At 53.7% G+C, this 21,149-nt stretch overlaps 1 protein-coding gene across 4 annotated transcripts in view; it reads left to right on the top strand.

Annotated features, from left to right (window-relative positions):
* RPS6KA1 (ribosomal protein S6 kinase A1) overlaps window positions 1-20,827 on the top strand; it is a 39,153-nt gene extending 18,326 nt beyond the window's left edge. For all 4 annotated transcript variants that reach the window (XM_045545868.1, XM_045545869.1, XM_045545870.1 and 1 more), the window contains 17 exons: window positions 96-175; window positions 1,232-1,338; window positions 2,132-2,169; window positions 2,516-2,658; window positions 3,058-3,128; window positions 3,406-3,494; window positions 4,479-4,543; window positions 4,826-4,928; window positions 6,388-6,518; window positions 7,826-7,951; window positions 8,166-8,255; window positions 8,657-8,815; window positions 17,599-17,760; window positions 17,992-18,068; window positions 18,299-18,416; window positions 19,338-19,475; window positions 19,879-20,827. In XM_045545868.1, the coding sequence (XP_045401824.1) occupies window positions 96-175; window positions 1,232-1,338; window positions 2,132-2,169; window positions 2,516-2,658; window positions 3,058-3,128; window positions 3,406-3,494; window positions 4,479-4,543; window positions 4,826-4,928; window positions 6,388-6,518; window positions 7,826-7,951; window positions 8,166-8,255; window positions 8,657-8,815; window positions 17,599-17,760; window positions 17,992-18,068; window positions 18,299-18,416; window positions 19,338-19,475; window positions 19,879-20,001 (1,820 nt within the window). In that variant the 3' untranslated portion in view covers window positions 20,002-20,827. The remainder of the gene's footprint in view (window positions 1-95; window positions 176-1,231; window positions 1,339-2,131; window positions 2,170-2,515; window positions 2,659-3,057; window positions 3,129-3,405; window positions 3,495-4,478; window positions 4,544-4,825; window positions 4,929-6,387; window positions 6,519-7,825; window positions 7,952-8,165; window positions 8,256-8,656; window positions 8,816-17,598; window positions 17,761-17,991; window positions 18,069-18,298; window positions 18,417-19,337; window positions 19,476-19,878) is intronic.
* Window positions 20,828-21,149: the final 322 nt, after the last annotated feature.

Below are 21,149 nucleotides of genomic sequence, written 5' to 3'. Positions count from 1 at the left end.
TCGCTGCACGCTGTGCCCCCGCCCACCTGCAGGCCGAGGGAGCCAGGCCCCGAGGGGCCCCACTGACTCTACCGTTGCTTTTCACCTCTCCCCAGCCTTCCAGACCGAGGGCAAACTCTATCTCATCCTGGACTTCCTGCGTGGTGGAGACCTCTTCACACGGCTCTCAAAAGAGGTGAGCTGAGATCCCACTGCCAGGGGGCCCCAGGATAAAGCTGGGGGTACGATGAGGCCACCCTCCCAGAGAGAGGCCTTGTCTTCTCCCCAGCTCCATCCTAGGGCCCTGGAAAGAACGTGTCCAGTATAGCCTGGACCTGGCACCACCCTGACAGAGCCCCTGGGAGTTTGTCCCAAGATGAGCTGAGGAGGACTAGACCCTGGATCTGATGCCACCCTGGTTCTGGGGAGCTAAGGGCACCCCTCCCCTCTCCGCCTCCATTCTTCCAGGGCTGCGCTGGGCCAGGCTGTGAGGACCAGGGAAAAGCCTGAAGCTGCCCAGAAAGCTGGAGACTCTAGCATTCCTGTCCCACGTGTTAACCAAAAGGACTTTGCACTGATAGAGAAGGATTTGAGACAGATATCAAAACTGGGACCATTAATACAATTCAAACTTTAAAGAGAACCAAACTTCTTTTTTAATTTTTAAAATGTTGTTTTAATGTTTGAATAGGTAATACATTTACATGATTCAAAGGAAAAATACTCATCGAGAAGTCTTCCTTCTCCCCCAGCCCCTCCCCCCATAGGTAAACATTTTTATTGGTTTCTTGTTAAACCTTCCCATGTTCCTTATGCAAACAAACCCAATGTAGTTCTGAATCCCTACACCTACTTTCTTATGTAAAAAGTGCCATTCCGTATATGCTGTTCAATATCTTGCTTTTGTCAAGATTGGAGATCTTGGAGATCGCTCCATAGCAGAACATGGAAAAGCTCCTTGTTCTATGGCCATGAAGCCCTTCATTAAGTGGGGAGACAGTTTATTCCAATCTTCTCCTGGCCCGTTGGGCTGTTTCCCACCTTTTGCTGTTTCTGAACAATGCCACAATGAGTGACTTGTATGTTAGTGACTTCTTCTTCAAACCCCTTTGTGGCAAGAAGGGTGTATGACACTGGGGTGTCCAAGGGTCCTCCCAGGGTAGACCCTCAGGACAAGGACGCTGCTGACTGCCTAGTGCCCGGGCTCCTGGGGAAGAGGCGGTCCCAGCTGAAGCTCCCCTGTCTGTCGCAGGTTATGTTCACGGAGGAGGACGTGAAGTTTTACCTGGCCGAACTGGCTTTGGGCCTGGACCACCTGCACAGCCTGGGCATCATTTACAGAGACCTCAAGCCTGAGAAGTGAGTGGAGCCCCCACCCAGACCTTCCCAGGGGAGGTCTCTTCTAGAACAGGGTCACCTGACAGGGTGGGTGTGGCTCTCCCCAGCAGCATCCCCCTCTTGGGCTGTCTGAGGAATGGGTGGGTGGAGCAGGTGGTGGCAGCAGCAGGCTCACTTGGGGGCCTGCCCAGTTGTTACTGCTGCCATTGTCAAGGTCTAGGCACCCTCCTTGCAGATGTGTTACCCACCTTTTTTGCTAATCTAGTATGACATCTGAGGTGCTACCGTTCAAGGTCATTCCTTGATACGGCCCTCTCCAGAATTTCCCTTCATATCTAAATTCCCTCAAATGATAACTTGGGAGCAGGGGCTGAGGTGCAATGAGATCTGGCTTTAGAATTAGGCAGACCTGAGTTCAAATCCTGTCTCCACTTCCTACTAGCTCTGTGACTGCCGGGAGTTACTTAACTTCCTTAAGCCTTAGTTTCCCCATTAGTAAAATGGGGTCTTAATAGTACCTACCTCACATAGTGGTTTCAAGGATTAGCAAAAGAGGTAGGAGGTTGCATCAAGCTATGATGACTCCATTGCACTCTAGCCCGGGAGACAGAGTGAGACCCTGTCTCAAAAAAAACCCAAAAAACAAAGAAACAAACAAAAGGTAGGCAACATACCTGTAAGCACTGCCATGATCCGCAGCATCCACCCATTGATCAGGTAGATCTGGGTGGAGCATCTCCACGGGGCTGGGCCCAACTCTCACAGCCCCATGGTGCCACCGGAACCCACACAGTGTCCCATCTGTCTGTTACAGCATCCTGCTGGACGAGGAGGGCCACATCAAACTCACGGGTGAGTGGAGGGCAACTGCCCCGCGGGCCCCAGGGGAGGGCAGAACAGGCTCCCGATCCGTCTTGGCTGAGTGCCAGGGCTCATTCTTCCTGAGAGGCTGTGCCATTTACTCGAAAGTGCTCAGAAACCCAGGCCCCAGACTTGGAACATCCTGGGTTTGAATCCCAGCTCCCCACTGTGTAACCTTGGGCAAGTCACCCAACCTCTCTGGCCTTAGCTTCCTCCTGAATGTCATGGGGGTGATGCCATCGGGCTTCTAGGCAGGGGGTTGAGTGTCTAACCCCAAGGGTAGCAGTAAGGAAGGCAGGGGTCCTCAGGATGTGTCCTCTTGCCCTCCTCTCTGCAGACTTTGGCCTGAGCAAGGAGGCCATTGACCACGAGAAGAAGGCCTACTCCTTCTGCGGGACAGTGGAGTACATGGCCCCTGAGGTCGTCAACCGCCAGGGCCACACGCACAGTGCGGACTGGTGGTCCTATGGGGTGTTGATGGTGAGTGCCCAGGCAGGGGTAAAGGATCCAGCCCAAGCCTCTGGCCTCAGTTTCCCTATATGTACAGTGAGGGGTTGATCTTCTCTAAGACTCTCCCCCTCTCCTCTCTCAGCCAAGCTGGCCTCATCCTATACACAGCTGCAGTTTCCTTCCTTGGAAGGATCCCAGGCCTGACCCTACTTGGGGCACCCCTCACCCGGCTCTGGGCTTCTCCCCAGCCTCAGGCCCCTGGTGTTGCTTTTGGTGGTCTGGGTTGGCAGGGGGAGAGGGGCAAACACAGCTCTTGCTCCAGGTGGACTTTGACAAATAGCAGGACCCTGTGGAGCAGAGTGGCCTGGGTGAGGGGAGGGGAGGCTGGGAGACAAGGACCAGAGTCTGATAGACCCTTGTCCTCTGCAGTTCGAGATGCTGACGGGCTCCCTGCCCTTCCAGGGAAAGGACCGGAAGGAGACCATGACACTGATTCTGAAGTAAGCAGAGCCCTGCCCTGCCCTCAGGCTCTCCCCCAAGCCCCGGCCCAGTTTGGGGGCCTCAGATTCCCCATCAACGAGACACTCCCCTGGGTTAAACGCTGTGCCTTCCAGAGCCACCTTTTCATCCACTGGGGCCTGCAGGAAGGATCCCTGCAGTTTTGGGAGGCGAGCTAGTGGATGGCTTGTCTGGACTGAGCTAGACCTGGGCAGAGGGGAGGGGAGACGGGGCCTCTGGGGTGGGGCTCAGCCCTCACGAGCCCCGGGGCTGTTTCAGGGCAAAGCTGGGCATGCCCCAGTTTCTGAGCACAGAAGCCCAGAGCCTCCTGCGGGCCCTGTTCAAGCGGAATCCTGCCAACCGGCTCGGTAAGCAGCCCCAGCCCAGGGAGGGTGTGGCGGTGGGAGCGGGATCCAGCTGCAGTCTAGGCCACGGGGCTACATCTGGGGCTGAAAGGGGCCGTTGTCCTTTGTGTGGGCAGACAATGCCGCAGGCCACCCTGCTTTCTGGCTCCATGTGTGGTGTTGCAGAGGGGGGTTGACCTGTGTGTAGGGGGAAGGCAGGAACTGAGTCATCCCCACTCCCTTTGGGGACAAGGACAGAGGCCCCCACGTAGCTTCTCCGCCAAGGCTGCTGGCACAAGAGAAACAGCATGAGCTGAGGAGTCAGAAGGCTCAGGTCCCAGCCACGGCTCTGTGTCAGGTCCCCACTGCCTGGCACGCAGCAGTCCCTCCATAAATATTTGTTGAACAAATGAGTGCCACTTATGCTAAGTGACCCAGGGCAGGTGTTCACCTCTCTGAGCCCCAGGTTCCTCGTCTCAGTGGGAGATGGTGATGCTGAGCTCGCAGGGCTCTGCTGAAATGAGGCGTGGGAACGTGCCTGGCATGCGGTAGGAGGTCAGTGTGTGCTGGCTTCCTTGGCTTCTGGGTTCACCCGGTCCATGGCCAGCTTTGTAAGGTCAAGTCCAGGTCCTTGACAGGGTCGAGTGGTTGAAAAGGGCAGTAGGATAAGAGGAACAGAGATGAGGCCTACGCTGGAAATGGGTGGGGGCCTGCTATAGATCTCGGAGCAAGTCCAGCCTCTGTCCTGACTGCGTGGCCTTGGAGAAGTTGCCTAACCTCTCTGGGCCTTTCTTTTTCCATCAGTACATTGGAGCTTGATCATTAAAAGCTCCAGAAAGTGGGAAGTGCTGAGTGGGCAACAGGGCTGGGTAGATTCAGGGCAGGGTGAGCCCATCCTCTCCCCTGCTCCAGCAGCTGGTCCCAGAGCACTGTGAGGCCATTGGGTGGGCAGGGTGGGCTCAGGGGGTTGGACCATCCAGGGCAGACCCTTCATTTGGGCTTTTTCAGGCTCCGGCCCCGATGGGGCAGAGGAAATCAAGCGGCACGTCTTCTACTCCACCATTGACTGGAATGTGAGTGTGTCCGTCCACGCCAGGGCTCTGGCCAGGCCCCAGCCATGGTTGTCACCAGAAGGGTAGTGGGAGGGGGGTTCTGCCAAGGGCCTCAGATGCAGGAGCAGAGGTTGACAGTCTGCTCTTGGAGGCAAGGGCTGGCCTCCTGAGGACAGACAGTTGTGTCCTGTCTGCTGGGCAGTGTGGCCTGTGCTGTTCTAGGCCCAGTACCTGCTCCTGTGTGAGGCTCTCGGTGGGCTTTTGGGGGTGCTGTGGTGACCAGAATGCCCACCCCCCTTGCAGAAGCTGTACCGTCGTGAGATCAAGCCACCTTTTAAGCCAGCCGTGGCTCAGCCTGACGACACCTTCTACTTTGACACTGAGTTCACGTCCCGCACACCCAGGGGTACGTCGCTTATCTGGCTTGGCTGTCCTGGGCTGGTACAATGGGGGGCAGGGAGTCAGGGACTCTGGCAGGCCCAGGTGTGTGGGTGGACAGGCGGTGAGTGTCTGGCTCTGGGGGACTCTGACTCTGTCCCTGCCTCACTCTGCCCGACTCCCACTCTGGGGCTCTGTGGGCCTCTTTGTGTCCGGGCAAGGGAGTGGGGGGGTGTGGGTGGTTACAGCCACAATAGAAAAGTCAGGACCCCTGCCCTGGGCATCTTCCAGCCCACTGGGGAGACCAGACATGTCAATCTCACGCTCATGTCAGGGATAAGGAATCTGACCCTGCAACACTGCGTGGTAGAGACAGTCCGGCTGAGCAGAGGGGACAGCGCCCACAGGCCAGGGGCAGGCGTGAGACTCGGCTTTGGCTGTTCTGACTACTGGGCTTCATTGTACTTGTCTGGAATATGGGCATAGCCACAAACGCACTCTTCCCTGGGGTTGCTGCAAGAAGCCAATAAGGGGGCTTCTGGGAGGGAGCTGGGTAAATCTTAATGTTTTGGCTGGATTTTGGCAGCAGGTGGGGGGCGGAGTGTTGGTTCTGGGCATATTTTAGCAGAGGGGGTGCTTTTCTCACTGCGGCTAACACACCTTTGATGACAGGGAGCTCAGCACTTCTCCAGGCAGTCTGTCTTGTGTGTCTGGCAAATTATGGACCAGATCCCTACTATGTGCCAGCTGTAGGGGTATCGGTGGTGAACAAGGCAGGCCCCGGGCTCCGCCCTCATGTAGCTCAGGCCATCGCTGGGAGAGACGCATGAAGACAGCGGCTGGGCAGTGTGACAAGTGCAGCTTCACAGGGGACAGGGGCCAGAGGAGCCCACCAGGCAAGACTTCTCAGAGGAGGGAGCGTGTGAGCTGAGCCTTGGCGGGTAGATGAGGAGGGCATTATCCAGTTAGAGGGAACAGCATGTGTAGTGGCTCAGAGACCCCTCTAAGGATCCGGGAAGTCCAGTGTGGCTCAGCTATTGGGTAGGGAGGGAGGCTACGGTCACAAGGACCTCAATTGTCAGACTAAGGAGCCTGGCTCCCTCCTGAGGGCAGAGGGGAGCATTTGAAGGGTGCAGGCAGGGCGGCAGATTAGTGGTTGGAGCCATGCCTCTGGCTGCTGTGCAGAGCTGGACCTGAAGGGACAGACCTCAGGCAGCAGGCTGGGGAGGAGGCAGCCAGGCAGGGGCCACCGTCTTGGCCTGGGTTAGAGGCCAGTGTGGGGGTCTTTATGTTCCTCATGTGTCTGGACTGGGCTGGTCTAAACACACGTGAGCAGCGGGGCTAAGGCCTGGGATGGCTGGGCCCTGCATGTGTTCCCACCGTGGGCAGCCGCTGGGGCAGGCGTGGAAGCTCACAGTCCCCTCTGCTGGGCTGCCTTGGTGTCAAGGGCACCTCCTCAGGCTCACACCCCGCTCCTGTCCCCACAGATTCCCCAGGCATCCCCCCTAGCGCTGGTGCCCATCAGCTGTTTCGTGGCTTCAGCTTTGTGGCCACTGGCCTGATGGAGGATGACGGCAAGCCTCGTGCCATGCAGGCGCCGCTGCACTCGGTGGTTCAGGTGAGGGAGGCGGGGACTGCTGCTCCATCGTCATTTTCCACCTGGAAGCCACAAGGGAGGCAGCTGAGAACACAGGCTCTGGAGTCGGGCAGGCCTGGGTTCACACCCTGGGACCCACAGGGCCTCCAGCCTCCTTGGTCCTCACTTTCCCCATAGGGACCTCCCACGGTGGCCTTGAAAATTGGACAACAACATGGTTATAAATTTCCCAGCACCGAGCCAGGGGCTGGGTAAATGCCAGGGGGTGCCCAGGGTGGTGGTGGGGTAGCTGGCAGTTCCCTGGCAGGACTGGGTGGCAGGAGGCTGTGTCCCCTCACACTTATCCCCCATTTGTACACTTCCACTGCTCCCTGGACAGTTTAGAGTTGAGAGACTTCAAAGCACGTTGCCTGGGTCCAGAGCTTACAAGCAAGGGACTTTGGGTGAGACAGTTGCCTTCCTGGTGCCTTGGTTTTCTCATCTGTAAATGGGACAAGTGATAGAACCCGCCCCTACGGAGTGGTTGTGAGGACTGCGTGAGTTAACGTGCATGAAGTTAATGTGACTCTGTACTTCATTATCCAGACTGGGACGTCTTTGTCCAGGACAAATATTAAACCAGCCTGAGGGCTGGGCGTGGTGGCTCACGCCTATAACCCTAGCTCTGTGGGAGGCCGAGGCAGGAGGATTGCTGGGGGCCAGGAGTTCAAGACCAGCCTGAGCAACATAGTGAGACCGTGTCTGTACAAAAAATAAAAAATTAAACCAGACTGGATGCAAGCACAACAGGCACAAGCCAGGGCTGTCCATGGGACATAGACCCAGCTGAAAGTGCTTAGCATGGTGCCTGGCACACAGCACACACTGAGCATTTGCTATTGTTAATGTCTCAGCACCTTGAGACACCCCATGAGGTGGGCTGTGACACCCTAGAAAGGAGAGGCAACTCGCCGAAAGCGACAGTAAATGGCAGATATAGGACCCAGCTCAGGGCTCCTGTGTCCCTCTCAGGCCTGCCCAGGCTTCTCAGAACCACAGACCTCTCGGTGAGCATGTTGTGACCCTTTTGCCCACCTCTTCCACCACCCTCTGACCACAGATTGCAGCCTAGGCAGGCTGGGAGCCAGCAAATGTACCCATCGTATAGAGTAGAAAACTGAGGCCCAGAGAGGGGCAGGTTCTCACCTGAGGTCACATGGCCAGCACTCTACCCCAGGCCTCCTGGCTCTTCCCTGGTGCCATCTCCACTGAGCCGAGGCCTAGGGTACTGCCAGTGGCCCCTGGCACTCCAGAGCCAGGGGTCAGGCCCATGTCTTGGTCTCCTGCAGCAACTCCACGGGAAGAACCTGGTTTTTAGCGACGGCTACGTGGTAAAGGAGACAATCGGTGTGGGCTCCTACTCTGTGTGCAAGCGCTGTGTCCACAAGGCCACCAACATGGAGTATGCTGTCAAGGTGGGCCTCCTGACTGCGTCCCGGCCAAGGCTGCTGGGCTGGGGGTGAGGCCAATGTAGCTGTGGCCCTTTGGCGGGGAGGGGTTGTGCCCGGGCTCTGTGGACGGGTGAAAGGTGGGCAGCTGCAACCCCTAGGCCCTGCGGTGTGGCTCTGTGGCAGGGAGGGACACCAGAGTCTGTCAACCTGACATTGCCACATGCATTCCTTTCTTTAGGTCATTGACAAGAGCAAGCGGGATCCCTCGGAAGAGATAGAGATTCTCCTGCGGTACGGGCAACACCCCAACATCATCACTCTGAAAGATGTGAGTGGGGCCCCTGAGACTGGGGTGGGCGCCGGGGCACCCAGCACTCTCGGATTTGGCTCGGGGCTGCCATTCCTTTGACTTCTGATCCTTCTCCCAGTGCTCATGAGCAGAGGAGGAGGACCCTTGGTCCCTCTGGTCTGGCCACACCCCAGGGGCCCTTCACTTGAGACGCAGGCATTCCCTGAGACCCATTCTGGTCAGCAGAGGCCCAGGGCCAGTGTCACCCATCCAGGCAGGACAGGAGCCCAGATGGGGCAAGGCCCTGCCAGGGGCACTGAAGCACAGAACAGAACACATGTCTAGGGCTCCTGTCACTCTTCCCTGGTCCCCGGAGCTGGTGACCAGGGGGCCCGGGCCTGGCACTGGGGAGAGGACCCTGATTGTAAGGTCTTTGGCAGGTGTACGATGACGGCAAACACGTGTACCTGGTGACAGAGCTGATGCGGGGCGGGGAGCTGCTGGACAAGATCTTGCGGCAGAAGTTCTTCTCAGAGCGGGAGGCCAGCTTCGTCCTGCACACCATCAGCAAGACGGTGGAGTATCTGCACTCGCAGGGGGTGAGTCTGGGCTGAGGAGTGCGGGGGCCGGGTGGTGGATGAACTGTGGGCCGGCCCAGGAGTGGCAGCCCCCAACCCACCCATCCAGACACAGGGGAGACTGGGTGAGTGGGTGGATGCCAGGAATGGAGGGCGAGAGAGATGCGGCCACATTGTGAAAGGGGACATTTATTCGGTACCTCCTGTACGCCAGTCACCATGCTAAGATTTCATGTAAGGCGAGGTTTCCTCACCTGATCTCAATTGACTTTTACAACAACCCTGGGGCAGGTGCTGTTATTGGCCCCACTTTATCGGTAAGAAGGCTGAAGCTCAAAGACATGAGGCCATTTGCCCAAGGTCACACAGCCAGGAAAGAGTGGAGCCAAAATGGCAGACTGAGGAATGTGGGTGGAGACGTGCAGGTGGAGAGTAGTTTTTTGCCACACAGTGGCAGGGTCACTGTGTGGCACTTCAGGGAGGTGAACTTGGCCATGGGTTTGATTGCAAAGATAGAGGAAGTGGACGCAGGAGGAAATGCTGCTAGAAACACAGAAGTGCTGCAGAAGAGGTGTCGGTCCAAACAGCAGAACTTGGCCTTTACTGTTGCACAAGGCAAGGGAGCAGTAGATGACCCTGGGTCAAGGCTGCAGCGCGGAAAGGAGGGAGAGAAGTTCCTTAGGGCATATTAAAGCTGGAAACTGTAGAGTTAGCATGAGTTCTCTCTGGATGAGGTGATGTTTTAGGGTGCTCTGATCAGACAGTGGGGGGCTTAAGAATGCAGGCTCTGGGATCCAACTGGCTGAGTCCAGGCCTTGGCTTCTTAACTTACCCGGGTGTGAGGTTGGGAAAGCCACTTCACCCCTCTGAGTTGTTTCCTCATCTGCACATTCGTGATAACAAGAGCTGGCGCATCGCAGGGTGGCTGTGGGGTGAAGCAAGGTGGGTACTTCGCAGGGAAGCACTGTGGTCCTGTGCGGGCTTGCTATAAAGGCTGCGCAGATGCGCGGGGGAGGCAGGACCAGCCCAGCACTCAGAACTGTGCGGAACAGTGTGATGAACCCCACGTGCTCATCACCCAAATTTAAGGATTGTCGGGAGTTTTTACTACACTTGCTGCTTCCTTCTTTCCCCCCCTTCCTTCCTTTCTTTTTTGTTGTTACTGAAGAATTTTTCTCAACCTTTTATGAGAAAAAAGTTCAAATCTACAGAAAAGTTTAAAGAATAGTACAATGAAAGTCATTTTCCTCTAGATTAACCAAATCTTAACAGCGTGCCACACTTGCTTTCTCTCTCTCTTTTTCTGTCTCTCTCTAGTCTCTCTCTAGAAATATAAATATACAGTATATATTTTTACAGATGCATTTGAGAGGAAGTTGTAGACATTATGACATTTGATCCATAAATGCCTGTAACTAAAGTATTTTAAAGCGTGTGCCAGACCTCACATCATCTTAGTTGTGTATCTGTAACTCTAAAAACAGGCTGGATGTGGTGGCTCACTCCTGTAATCCCAGAACTTTGGGAAGCCGAGGTGAGACTATCACTTGAAGCCAGGAGTTTGAGACCAGTCTGGGCAACATAGTGAGACCCCATCTCTACAAAAAATTTTTAAAAATTAGCCAGGCATGGTGGCACATACCTGTAGTCCCAGCTACTTGGGAGGCTAAGGCAGGAGGATTGCTTGAGCCTAGGAGTTCAAGGTTATAGTGGGCTATGATTGTGTCACTGCAGTCTAGCCTGGGCTACAGAGTGAGACTCTGTTTCTAAAAAATTTAAAAATAAAATAAAAAAATAAAAGCAGTGAATATTTTCTTTCATAATAACTAACAAAATTAACCTTCACTTGTTTTCACATAGTACCCAGTCCCTTAATGTCCTTTCAAAAATGTATTTTTTGTAATTGGTTTATTGCCTTGTTTTATTTTTGTTGTTGTAGTTGAGACAGAGTCTCACTCTGTGGCCCTGGGTGGAATGCAGTGGCGTCATTGTAGCTCACTGCAAACTCTAACTCATCTCTAAGCGATCCTTCTGCCTCAGCCTCCCAGGTAGCTGGGATTATAGATGCGTGCTGTAATGCCCGGCTGAGTTTTGGGGTTTTTTTACTTCTTTTTTTTCCTTTTTCTTTTTGGTAGAGATGGGGTCTCGCTCTTGCTGAGGCTGGTCTTGAACTGAGCTCAAGCGATCCTCCTGCCTTGGCCTCCCAGAGTGCTAGGATTACAGGTGTGAGCCACCACGCCTGGCCCATACAGTAGATCTTAAGTGTACAATTCTATGCGTTTTGCTAAATGAGTACACCCACATTACCTCCATAGTTAGACTTCCTTTTTTATGCCACTGACTTGAAGAGATCAGTTCTGTGGGATGTTCCACCTTCTGGATTTGTCTGTTTCATCTACATTGTTTCTCTATTGCCTGTAGTTTCTGTAACCTGCACGTTCTCTAATGTCTATTAGATTTAACTTCAACTTTTTTGGATGGGATAGGAATAAAATTCAGAAGGCCAAGGTCATCCACTCCATGGGACACGCGGTGCAGTTCACTTTGCATCACACTTGTGAGCGCACGTCACATTGCCTCCCCGTCAGTCATGTCAGGTGGCCACAGTCTGACCTCGTGGTCGTAAAGATCCTCATCTAACAGTCTCGTCCTTTCAGGATCTTTGCCTGAATCAGTTATTTCGGTAGGGTTTGTAAAAGTGGCGATGCCTGATTATGTCTAATTTATTAGGAGGAATTCTTTTATGAAAAAGAACATTGCCTCATAACCAAAGCTTCAGTTTGGTTACCACGTGAGCTTTTAATGGTCATGTTTGAAGTGGCTTTGGTTTTTGAAATGGCCAATGCAAACAGACTAATATTTAACATGTCAGGTCAGAGAGTAAATATGTTTCCTTTTCCTGTTTTGTTCTTAAGTGAATACTAGTTAAAGAAGGTTTAGAGGACAGCCAAGCCAGTGAGTTACCAGTGGGTCACCTGCAGCTCAGAGCATGGAAGAACTTTCTAGAGTGGCAAGCTGCCTCCAAAGATAGTGAGAGCCTTCCACGAGTGGGAAGTTATTGGAGGAAATTTTTTCTATCCCGAAGCCAGAAATCCATGAGTCTCCGAGGTGTCTGTCCCTTTCCGAATGCCAGGGGCAGATGGTGAAGAAATGGGAAGCTCGTCTTGTTGAGATATTCAGAGGGGATTCTCTGGGTTGATTTGACATCAGCAGTAGCTGTGGTTATAAGCTGGGGATCCCACAGTAGCTGCGGGATAGGAAGGGGATGACCACGGAGCAGGGGCCACTGGAGCCCCTGTTTGTTTTAATATTACCTTTTTATTGAAGCATTGTATAAGCACAGAGAAGTGCACAGATCATAATGTACAAGTCAATAACTTTTCAAAAAGTGAATACAGCCAGTAACCAGACCCCAGATCAATAAACAAAGCATTTCAAGTTCCTCAAAAGCCCCCCTCCCCTAAGGTAACCATTCTAAGCCAACTTCTAAGAGGTTAGTTTTGCATTTTATAAAAACTTTGTCTTTTATGTCTGGCCACTCAGTGGTGTCTTTGAGATTCATCCACGGTGTTGTGTGGTTGCAGTTCATTCATTTTCATATGATTTAATTGTCCCGTCTACTTTTAATAGATGTTGGATTGTTACCAGTTTTTGACTATTTACAAGTAATGCTGCTGTGACATCCTATTAACAGTACTTGTCTTTTGGTGAACATATGTACCTTTTAAGGTTGGTTGTCCACCTAACCGGGGATTGCAGGGTCATACATAGCATATGCGTGTTCGTCTTTTGTAGATACTGCCAAGCAATTTTCCAAAGTGGTTTTACCAGTTTATGCTCCTAACAGAAGTGTGTGAGAGTTCTGGTACTCGCCAACACTTGGTATTTTCCATCTCTAACCATAGTCATTCTGGTAGGTGTGGAGTAGTCTTGCACTTAATTTGCATTTCCCTGGTGACAAATAAAGTTGAGCACCTCTTTATGTGTTTATTGCTGTTTGGACAATAAACATATAAAGCCTTTTTCATGAAATGCCTGTTCAAGTCTTTGGTCCTTTTTTTTTTTTTTGAGACAGAGTCTCACTCTGTTCCCTGGGCTAGAGGGCTGTGGCATCAGCCTAGCTCACAGCAACCTCAAACTCCTGGGTTCAAGCAGTCCTCCTGCCTCAGCTTCCCAAGTAGCTGGGACTACAGGCATGTGCCACCATGCTCAGCTAATTTTTTCCTATGTATATATATTTAGCTGTCCAGCTAATTTCCTTCTATTTTTAGTAGAGACGGGGTCTTGCTCTTGTTCAGGCTGGTCTTGAACTCCTGACCTTGAGTAATGCTCCCGCCTCGGCCTCCCAGAGTTTTAGGATTACAGGCGTGAGCCACTGCGCCTGGCCTTTGGTCCTTTTTTTAAAATTGGGTTGTGTACCCTTTCCATCATATTTTGCAGGAGTTTTTTATTTCATGTGTGGAGCCCTCTCAAGTCCCCAACCTCCCTCTAGGTTGTTCCTGTAAGGCTACGGGATCATGGAGAGCCAGCCCCATGCTCTGGCTTCTCTCTTTAACCAGGTGATTCCTACAGAACAACTCCACGTCTTTTTTGGCTGGTCACAGGCACCCAAGTGCACACCCTCTGCTGCTGCTGCTGCTAGTGGCAGCTAACACTACATGCCACTGTGCACAGGCAGGCAGGGTTCTATGCACTTTATGTATTAACTCATTTAATTGTGCCAGCTAACCTGTGAAGACGGTATTGTCACTATCTCCATTCTATACGTGAAGTTATCGAGGCTCTGGGTGCTTCAGTAACTGGCCTAAAGTCTCATAGCTGATCTAGCTCCAGAGTCTGTTCTCTCAACTGGTGCGTGTGGTCAGGTGCTGCTTGGGACAACATCTGTCCTCTAATTTTCCTGTCCTGTAGCTTTTAAGTGCTTCTTCACAGGCACTCACTGTATCTTCACATCCTGCATGATGGTGGGTTCAGCCACTGGCAGCTCTGTGGATACCGTGACAACAGCTGCCATTTCTCAAGCCCTGGGCTAAGTAGGCTCTTCCCTTCACTCCTGGGGATGGAACACCATTATCAGCCTCATTTTACAGGTGAGAAAACTGAGGGCTAGAGAGGTTCAATGACATGCCCAAGACCACACAGCTCTGGATGGGTGGGAAAGCCATGACACACTCTGGCCTGCCTGACTCCTTCCTGCGACTAAGATCACAGCTCTACTAAAGGTCATGGCCTATGACTCAGTGGCTACTTTTGGCCTGCACACATGTTTTGTTCGGCCTGCCAGATGTGGGGTGTTTTTTGGCTTGGGGTTTGGTTTGGTAAGGTTTGGTACTTTGGCTGCTTTTGAAAACACTGGGTCCAAGTTGCTACATAATGACTGTCTGCGGGAGCCAAGTAGCAGCTGCCCCTTTGGGCTGGTTGGCACGGTTCCCACTCCACCTGGCTTCCCTTGTGACTTGCCCAGCCTGTTGTGACTTCAGTGCAGTAAGATATGAGAATGGCTGGGCACAGTGGCTCACGCCTATAATCCTAGCACTCTGGGAGGCCAGGGCGGGAGGATCGCTCGAGGTCAGGAGTTCAAGACCAGACTTAGCGAGAATGAGACCCTGTCTCTTCCAAAAACAGAAAAAATTAGCTGGGCATGGTGGCGTGTGCCTGTAGTCCCAGCTTCTCAGGAGGCTGAGGCAGGAGGATCCCCTGAGCCCAGGAGTTGGAGGTTGCTGTGAGCTAGGCTGACACCATGGTACTCTAGCCTGGGCAACAGAGCAAGACTCTGTCTCAAAAAAAAAAAGAAAAGAAAGAAAGAAAGAAAAAGAAAATGTACCCACCTCCCCCACATACACACCTGAGGGTCAGGTGTCAGAATCACGTGGGGCTTTGTGCTTTCTCCCCCCTACTGTTCTGCTACCAGCAATGGTGAGACACAGGAGTATGTTGTTTCTCTGTGTTGTGTTAGAGCAGGATAAAGATCAAAAATTTCCATATCTCTATTTCCCAAGAGTGTCATTTGTGCCACACTAAACTGGAAAGACCATGGAATTAAGGTCAGAACCAGATTGAAGTCTTGCCTCTGCCTCTAATTTACGTGAGCAAGTCAGTTGACTTCTCAGAGCCTCAGTTTCCCCCTATGTAAAATGGAGCCAACAGTCTCTGCCTACCCACTTACTGAGGTTCAGCTGGCAGCACCAGTGAGCTCAGGACTGGGAAAGTACTTTGTAAACTGGGAATTCACTTGTGCAGGGTAGTTGGTGTACTCAGCCAAGCTGAGCATCCCTGACCTTAAGGAAGCTTGGCTGGGCCCTCGGTGGGCTTGTGCTTGTGCTTTGGGCCATGTGATTGTGTTTGAAGGAGAGAGCCCAAGGGGCTTCTCCAAGGCTTGGATAGAATTTGAGGTGTGCCGCTGGGGCCACCCTGCCCACACTCTTCCCTCTGTGGAGGAGGACCACACTGGGCCATGTCTACTCTCTAATCTGCCCACTCCACGGGCACCCGCTGGAGGACTCAGGGCTTGACTGGGACTAAGAAAGGGCCATCCTGATAAAGCCAACAAAATACTCAACTAATCTAACCTGCAAGGTGTGTTTCAGAGGTGTGATTTGTTCATTCCTTGCACAAGGTTCACTTAGCACTTGCTCTGTGCTCGACCCTGCGCTGGATGTTGGAGGTGAACAGGCATCCCACGGACAGATGTGATCATGGTCATTAGCAAAGGAGCCCCCAGCAGCCTGGGCTTAGGACTCCTGAGGGGATGCAGTGGATGACGAGGCTAGAACAGATACCTAAGGGACTTTGGGCTTTATCTTGCAGACAGTAGGGAGCCATTGAAGGCTTTTGCCAATGCCCATGGAGATTCCATTAGCTCATGGGAAGAGGAGCAGCAAAGTGAGAACATAAGTTGAGTTCGAGGCTCTGTGGAATATCCAGCATCTGTTAGGCAGCGGGATGTATAAGCCTGGACTCAGGGAAGTTGTGGACTGTAGTTAGAGATCTGAGGGTTGTTGGTAGAATTAGGTGATAGTTAGAGGATTGTCTATGAATAGAACTATACAGAGGGAGAGGGGAAGGGTTCAGCCCCTTCAGGTTACCGATGAGCAAACAGGGTCCAGAGGCAAGTCATTTGCTTACGGCCGCAGTAGTGTCATTCATCTGTTCATTCAACAAGTATTACTGAACACCTGCTATGTACTAGGAACCGCTCTAGGTGCTGGGGTACTGCAGTGAGCAAAACACTCATGGAGCTTACATTCCAGCGGGCAGATTCAGAAAACAAACATGTCAAATGGTGGTAAATGCTGTAAATAAAAATAAAGCAGTGTAAGGAGACTAAGGAGGACTGGAGGGTGGTTAAGATTTCATATGGGACGGTCAGGGAAGGCCTCGCTGATATGGTGACATTTGAGCTAGACCTGAAAGAAGACAGAGAATGAGCCAGGCATGGAGTTGCCACTAGGTAAGATTATGTGATGAGTAGATTTTAGGGGAGAAAGTAGGAGTTCAGTTTGGCACAGGTTAAGTTAGAGCCACCTTGCAGGCATCTACATAGAGATATCAAGTAGTTAGTAGCAGCAGCAATAAGACCCCCATTTCAGCCCCTTCCCCTTCTTTCAGATTCTGGTTCCATCTGTCCCTCTCTCTGTTCCCTGTCTTTGAGGGAAGAGTATTCCAGAAAGTGAGAACCACATGTGCAAAGGTTCTGAGGCCGGAGTGTACTTGGCTTTTGTTGAAGTAAGAGCAAAGGGGTTGGTATGAGGCCAGGCACGGTGCCTCACGCCTGTAATCCCCATACTTTGGGAGGCCAAGGCAGGAGGATAGCTTGAGGCCAGGAGCTTGAGACCAGCCTAGGAAACATAGTAAGACCCCATCTCTAAAAATATTTTTTTAAACTAGCCAGGCATGATGGCAAGCCCCTGTAGTCCCAGCTACTCATGAGGCTGAGGCAGGAGGATCATTTGAGCCCAGGAGTTTGAGGTTGCAGTGAACCATGATCGTGCCATTGCACTCACTGGGCAATAGAGTGAGACCCTGTCTCTTAAAAAAAAAAAAAGAAGACGCTGGTGTGGCTGAAACATTCAGCAAGGGAGAGAGCACTAGAAGACCAGAGAGTGGAAGAGGTGTGGGCGTTGGGTAGTGGAGAGATCAGTGGGTTCGTGTGGGCCACTGTAAGGACTTTTCCTCTCAAGAGGCGAGGCCTCGGAGGGTTTCCAGCCAGGACGACATGATATCTGACCTATGTGTAACAGGCTGCCTCTGGCTCCTGTGGCGGGAGGCAGGGGTGGAAACAGGGAGACCCATTAAGAGGTGGTTGCACTAAGCCAGGGATGTGGGGCTGTGGTGGGGAGGTGAGAGTGGCTGGGATCAGGGTGCTGCCGGTAGAGGGGCTGAGAGATGGTTGGGGTCTGGATGTATTGTAACGGCGGAGCTAGCAGAGCTTGCTGATTGAGGAATGTGAGGAAAAAAGAGAGCAATTGAGAATGGCTCTCAAGATTTTGACCTAAGCAACAAGAGAGATGGAGCTGCCACTAGGTAAGATTATGTGATGAGTAGATTTTAAGGGAGAAGGTAGGAGTTCAGTTTGGGACAGGTTAAGTTAGAGCCACCTTGTAGGCATTTACACAGAGATTTCAAGTAGGCAGTAGCGGCAGCAATAAGACCCCGATTTCAGCCCCTTCCCCTTCTTCGGAATTCTGGTTCTGTCTGTCCCTCTCTCTGCGCCCTGTCTTTGTTACCTTCTCCTCCCCAGCAGTTGGCCTGGGCCACTGGCAGCCTCCCCGCACTGAGGACTGACCCCAGCCCTCCGCCCCTAGGTTGTGCACAGGGACCTCAAGCCTAGCAACATCCTGTACGTGGACGAGTCCGGGAACCCCGAGTGCCTGCGCATCTGTGACTTTGGCTTTGCCAAACAGCTGCGGGCTGAGAACGGGCTCCTCATGACACCTTGCTACACAGCCAACTTCGTGGCACCCGAGGTGAGTGGCCCAGCCTCCTCAGGTGCAAGAGTGAAGGGGAGCTGGAGGCCCGTGCCCCTCCCAGAGGTCCCACACTGGCCAGGGCTCTAGTCTCTGATGTTGGCCCAGGTGCCAAGGGAACATCCAGCCTGTGGCTAGAACCCTTCTCCTACCCTTCTGGGGAGTAGCAGGCAAGCATATGAGGCCACTTCTGTCCCCCAAGCTGACCACCCTCCCCTGGCTCGCTGGCAGGTGCTGAAGCGCCAGGGCTACGATGAAGGCTGTGACATCTGGAGCCTGGGCATTCTGCTCTACACCATGCTGGCAGGGTGAGTGGCCCTGACCTGGACTCCTCCCCACGGCGCCAGCCCTAGCATTTGGGCCGGGTGGGGCTTGTCTGATAGGAGAGACCCAGCCCTGCCTGGGGGTGGGGGTCTGAAGCAGGAGACATGGGCCTGCTTTTGGGAGCTCAACTCAGGGGCACACAGTCTCCCACCCCACCCCTGGCCCTAGGATGGAGGCACAAGTCTGTACCCAGACTGTGTGGGCTTTCCTGCAGATACACTCCATTTGCCAACGGGCCCAGTGACACACCAGAGGAAATCCTGACCCGGATCGGCAGTGGGAAGTTTACGCTCAGCGGGGGAAATTGGAACACGGTTTCAGAGACAGCCAAGGTGAGTCTGTGAGGCCTGCATCGGGCTCATTTGGAGGAAGGTGGCAGCGTCCCATCCCAGAGCTTTTCAGCCGTTCACGAACAGGTTTCCTGCAGCTTCGTTTCTCTGAGTGGAATGTTCTATTGCCGTATTTCTCCAAGTGGAAGATTCCCAGGCAGACCCCCCAACCTTGCTGAGCAACTTGGTGACCATTCACTGGCCCTTCTCATGTTCTGGGTCCTGTGGGGGGCAGAGGGCTGCATAATCCAGTCCCTGCCCTGTGGACACTTAGTGTGGTGGGACAGACAGGCCTGCACGCAAGGAACCGGTGCCAGGCAGCAGAGAGGCCAGTCCCCTTGGCCGGGGGCACGGGCAGTGGAGGCACGGAGCAGAGCGACTGGTGCAGCCCAGCAGCGTCTTCTTGAAGGAGGTGGATGTGAGCTTTCAGTATTCGCAAAGTTCCTGGGAGCAAGCAGAGCCCGGGAGTTCCCACTGGGAACCTCTGTGCCAGACACAGGGTTGAGTCCCTTATGGACAGTGCCACCTCACACCAGCCCACGAGGCAGGCGTTGTTATTCCTTCTCTCAGAGGGAAACTGAGGGTCAGAGAGTTGAAGTAACTCATCCAGGGCACTCACTTGATGCGTAGAAAAGTCAGGTTTTGGACCTGAGTCTGCCTGACTGCAAACTTTAGGCTCTTCCCACCTTCCCGACTCTTTGAAGGTGAAGGAGGAAGGGAGGGGCATCCAGGAAGAAGGGCCGAGAGCCACAAAGGCCCAAAGAAAGGAATGTCTGGGCTGTGTGGGAGCCCTGGTGCAGTGTGGACAGTGGGTCACAGGGGCTTTTGCAGGGAGATGGTGGCCTTCCTGTCCCCAACAGCGGGACACAGCTATCTGCTCCCCTGCTGCCCCTCCCACCACCCCCTTGCCTACTGTGCCCCCAGGACCTGGTGTCCAAGATGTTGCACGTGGACCCCCACCAGCGCCTCACAGCTAAGCAGGTCCTGCAGCACCCGTGGATCACCCAGAAAGACAAGCTTCCCCAGAGCCAGCTGTCCCACCAGGACCTGCAGCTTGTGAAGGTATGGCCACCCCGGGCTGCTGGGCATCCTCAGGGGCCAGGCCAGGATGGCATGAGCATGGACTGGAGGTGGCAGGGTCAGGAGATGCCATGTCTGTACCAGGCACCTTGAGGTGGGACAGAGGAGAAGACACAGCCCTGTCCTCAGGGAGCCCAGGCTAAGATGCCACAGTGTCACAGTGCACTCCTGGGTCCCCAGTCCTCTGGAGGACACAGCTGCTGACCTCAGGCCTCCAGTCTGAAGGGGGAGGCAGGACCAGTGACCACAAAGGACCCCCAAGACTGGATTAACGGTGGTTGGGTGGGCTGTGGAACATGGGGAAGGGCTGGCCTGGCCCTGGGACACACATCCCCTCCCGCCCACACCTCCCCCCATTGTGAACTGACCTCCCCCATCTCTCTAGGGAGCCATGGCAGCCACGTACTCCGCCCTCAACAGCTCCAAGCCCACCCCCCAGCTGAAGCCCATCGAGTCCTCTATCCTGGCCCAGCGGCGAGTGAGGAAGCTGCCGTCCACCACCCTGTGAGGGGCCAAGGGCTGTCAGGCCGCAGGGCAGTGCTAGCTTGATGGACACAGCATCCTTCCGAGAGGGAGCAGGCCCGAGCCACAGGCCAGAGGGAGCTGGAACCCCCAGGGGCCCGAGAAGCAGCCAGCCCCGATCACCCCCAGTGAGGGTGTGAGAAGTGCCTTCTCCTTCCCCAGGATGGACTCTTCTCGGCTCCGGCTCTGCTGGCTGAAAGCAATTCACTGTACAGACTTTTTTTAAGGAAAAAATGGTATCAGCCACCATGGATTTTTACAAGATCCATTTGCCTCCGTGGGAGCAGAAATAGCCAATGCGAACCCAGGATGGGGCTCGAGTCACGCTAGGGCTCTCTGTGGCTGAGACTCCTTAGAGCAGCTTTGGGATCCTCCACGTGGACCCCCACGATGGGCCATTTGTAGCCATCTGCACACACCTCCAGGGCCGCCCAGCGTCACCTCTCAGAGCCTCTGGCTGTTCGCAGAACTCACTCTATCCCCAGCCGGCTCCTTTTCCATTCTGTTCTGCTGAGGGCTCTAGAACCACTTTGCTACAGGGGAGGACCCACGCCCTGCCGGCTCCCAGCTCTAGGCACCAGCATCCACGTCGGCCGCCACTGGGTCCCCTGCAGTCAGGTCGGGCAGCCCCAGGGAGAGGATGTGGAAAGCACTTTTTGGCCGACTTCTGTTGGGGTCTGCCACAGGACAGAGTTCACAGGAGGCCACTGGGGCGGGCCAGGAGGGGCAGGGGCTTTTTTCATTTCTTCCTCAGCTGGTAACTCAGGGTTCATCTGTCCATGGCCTTTCTAATAAACTTACAATTGAGTTAAGCACGCTCTTCATCCTGAATTTGCCCTCTCTCTGCTGTCAGGTGTCCAAGACTTTGGCAGTGACAAGAAATGGGCCAGGGCCAATTAGCCCAGCTGCTTGGAACCCGGGTCATTTGGGGAGTGTGTGGGAATCCCCCGGCCCTGCCCACACGTTCCTGCCAGGGGATTCCATCGTGTATTGGTAACAGTAACAGCGTCATTAACCACTGGTGACTGAGTGCCAGGCACTGTGCCTGGGCCTTACATGTGTGTTCTCATTTAATCTTAACACCCCTGTGAGGTTGATGCTATTGTGTTATTATCCCCATTTTGCAGATGGGGA

This window comes from Lemur catta, chromosome 3 (assembly GCF_020740605.2).
Source record: "Lemur catta isolate mLemCat1 chromosome 3, mLemCat1.pri, whole genome shotgun sequence".
In the NCBI taxonomy this organism is placed as follows: domain Eukaryota; kingdom Metazoa; phylum Chordata; class Mammalia; order Primates; family Lemuridae; genus Lemur; species Lemur catta.
The sequence above is the reverse complement of the archived record's forward strand: the minus strand, read 5'-3'. Positions and strand labels throughout refer to the sequence as shown.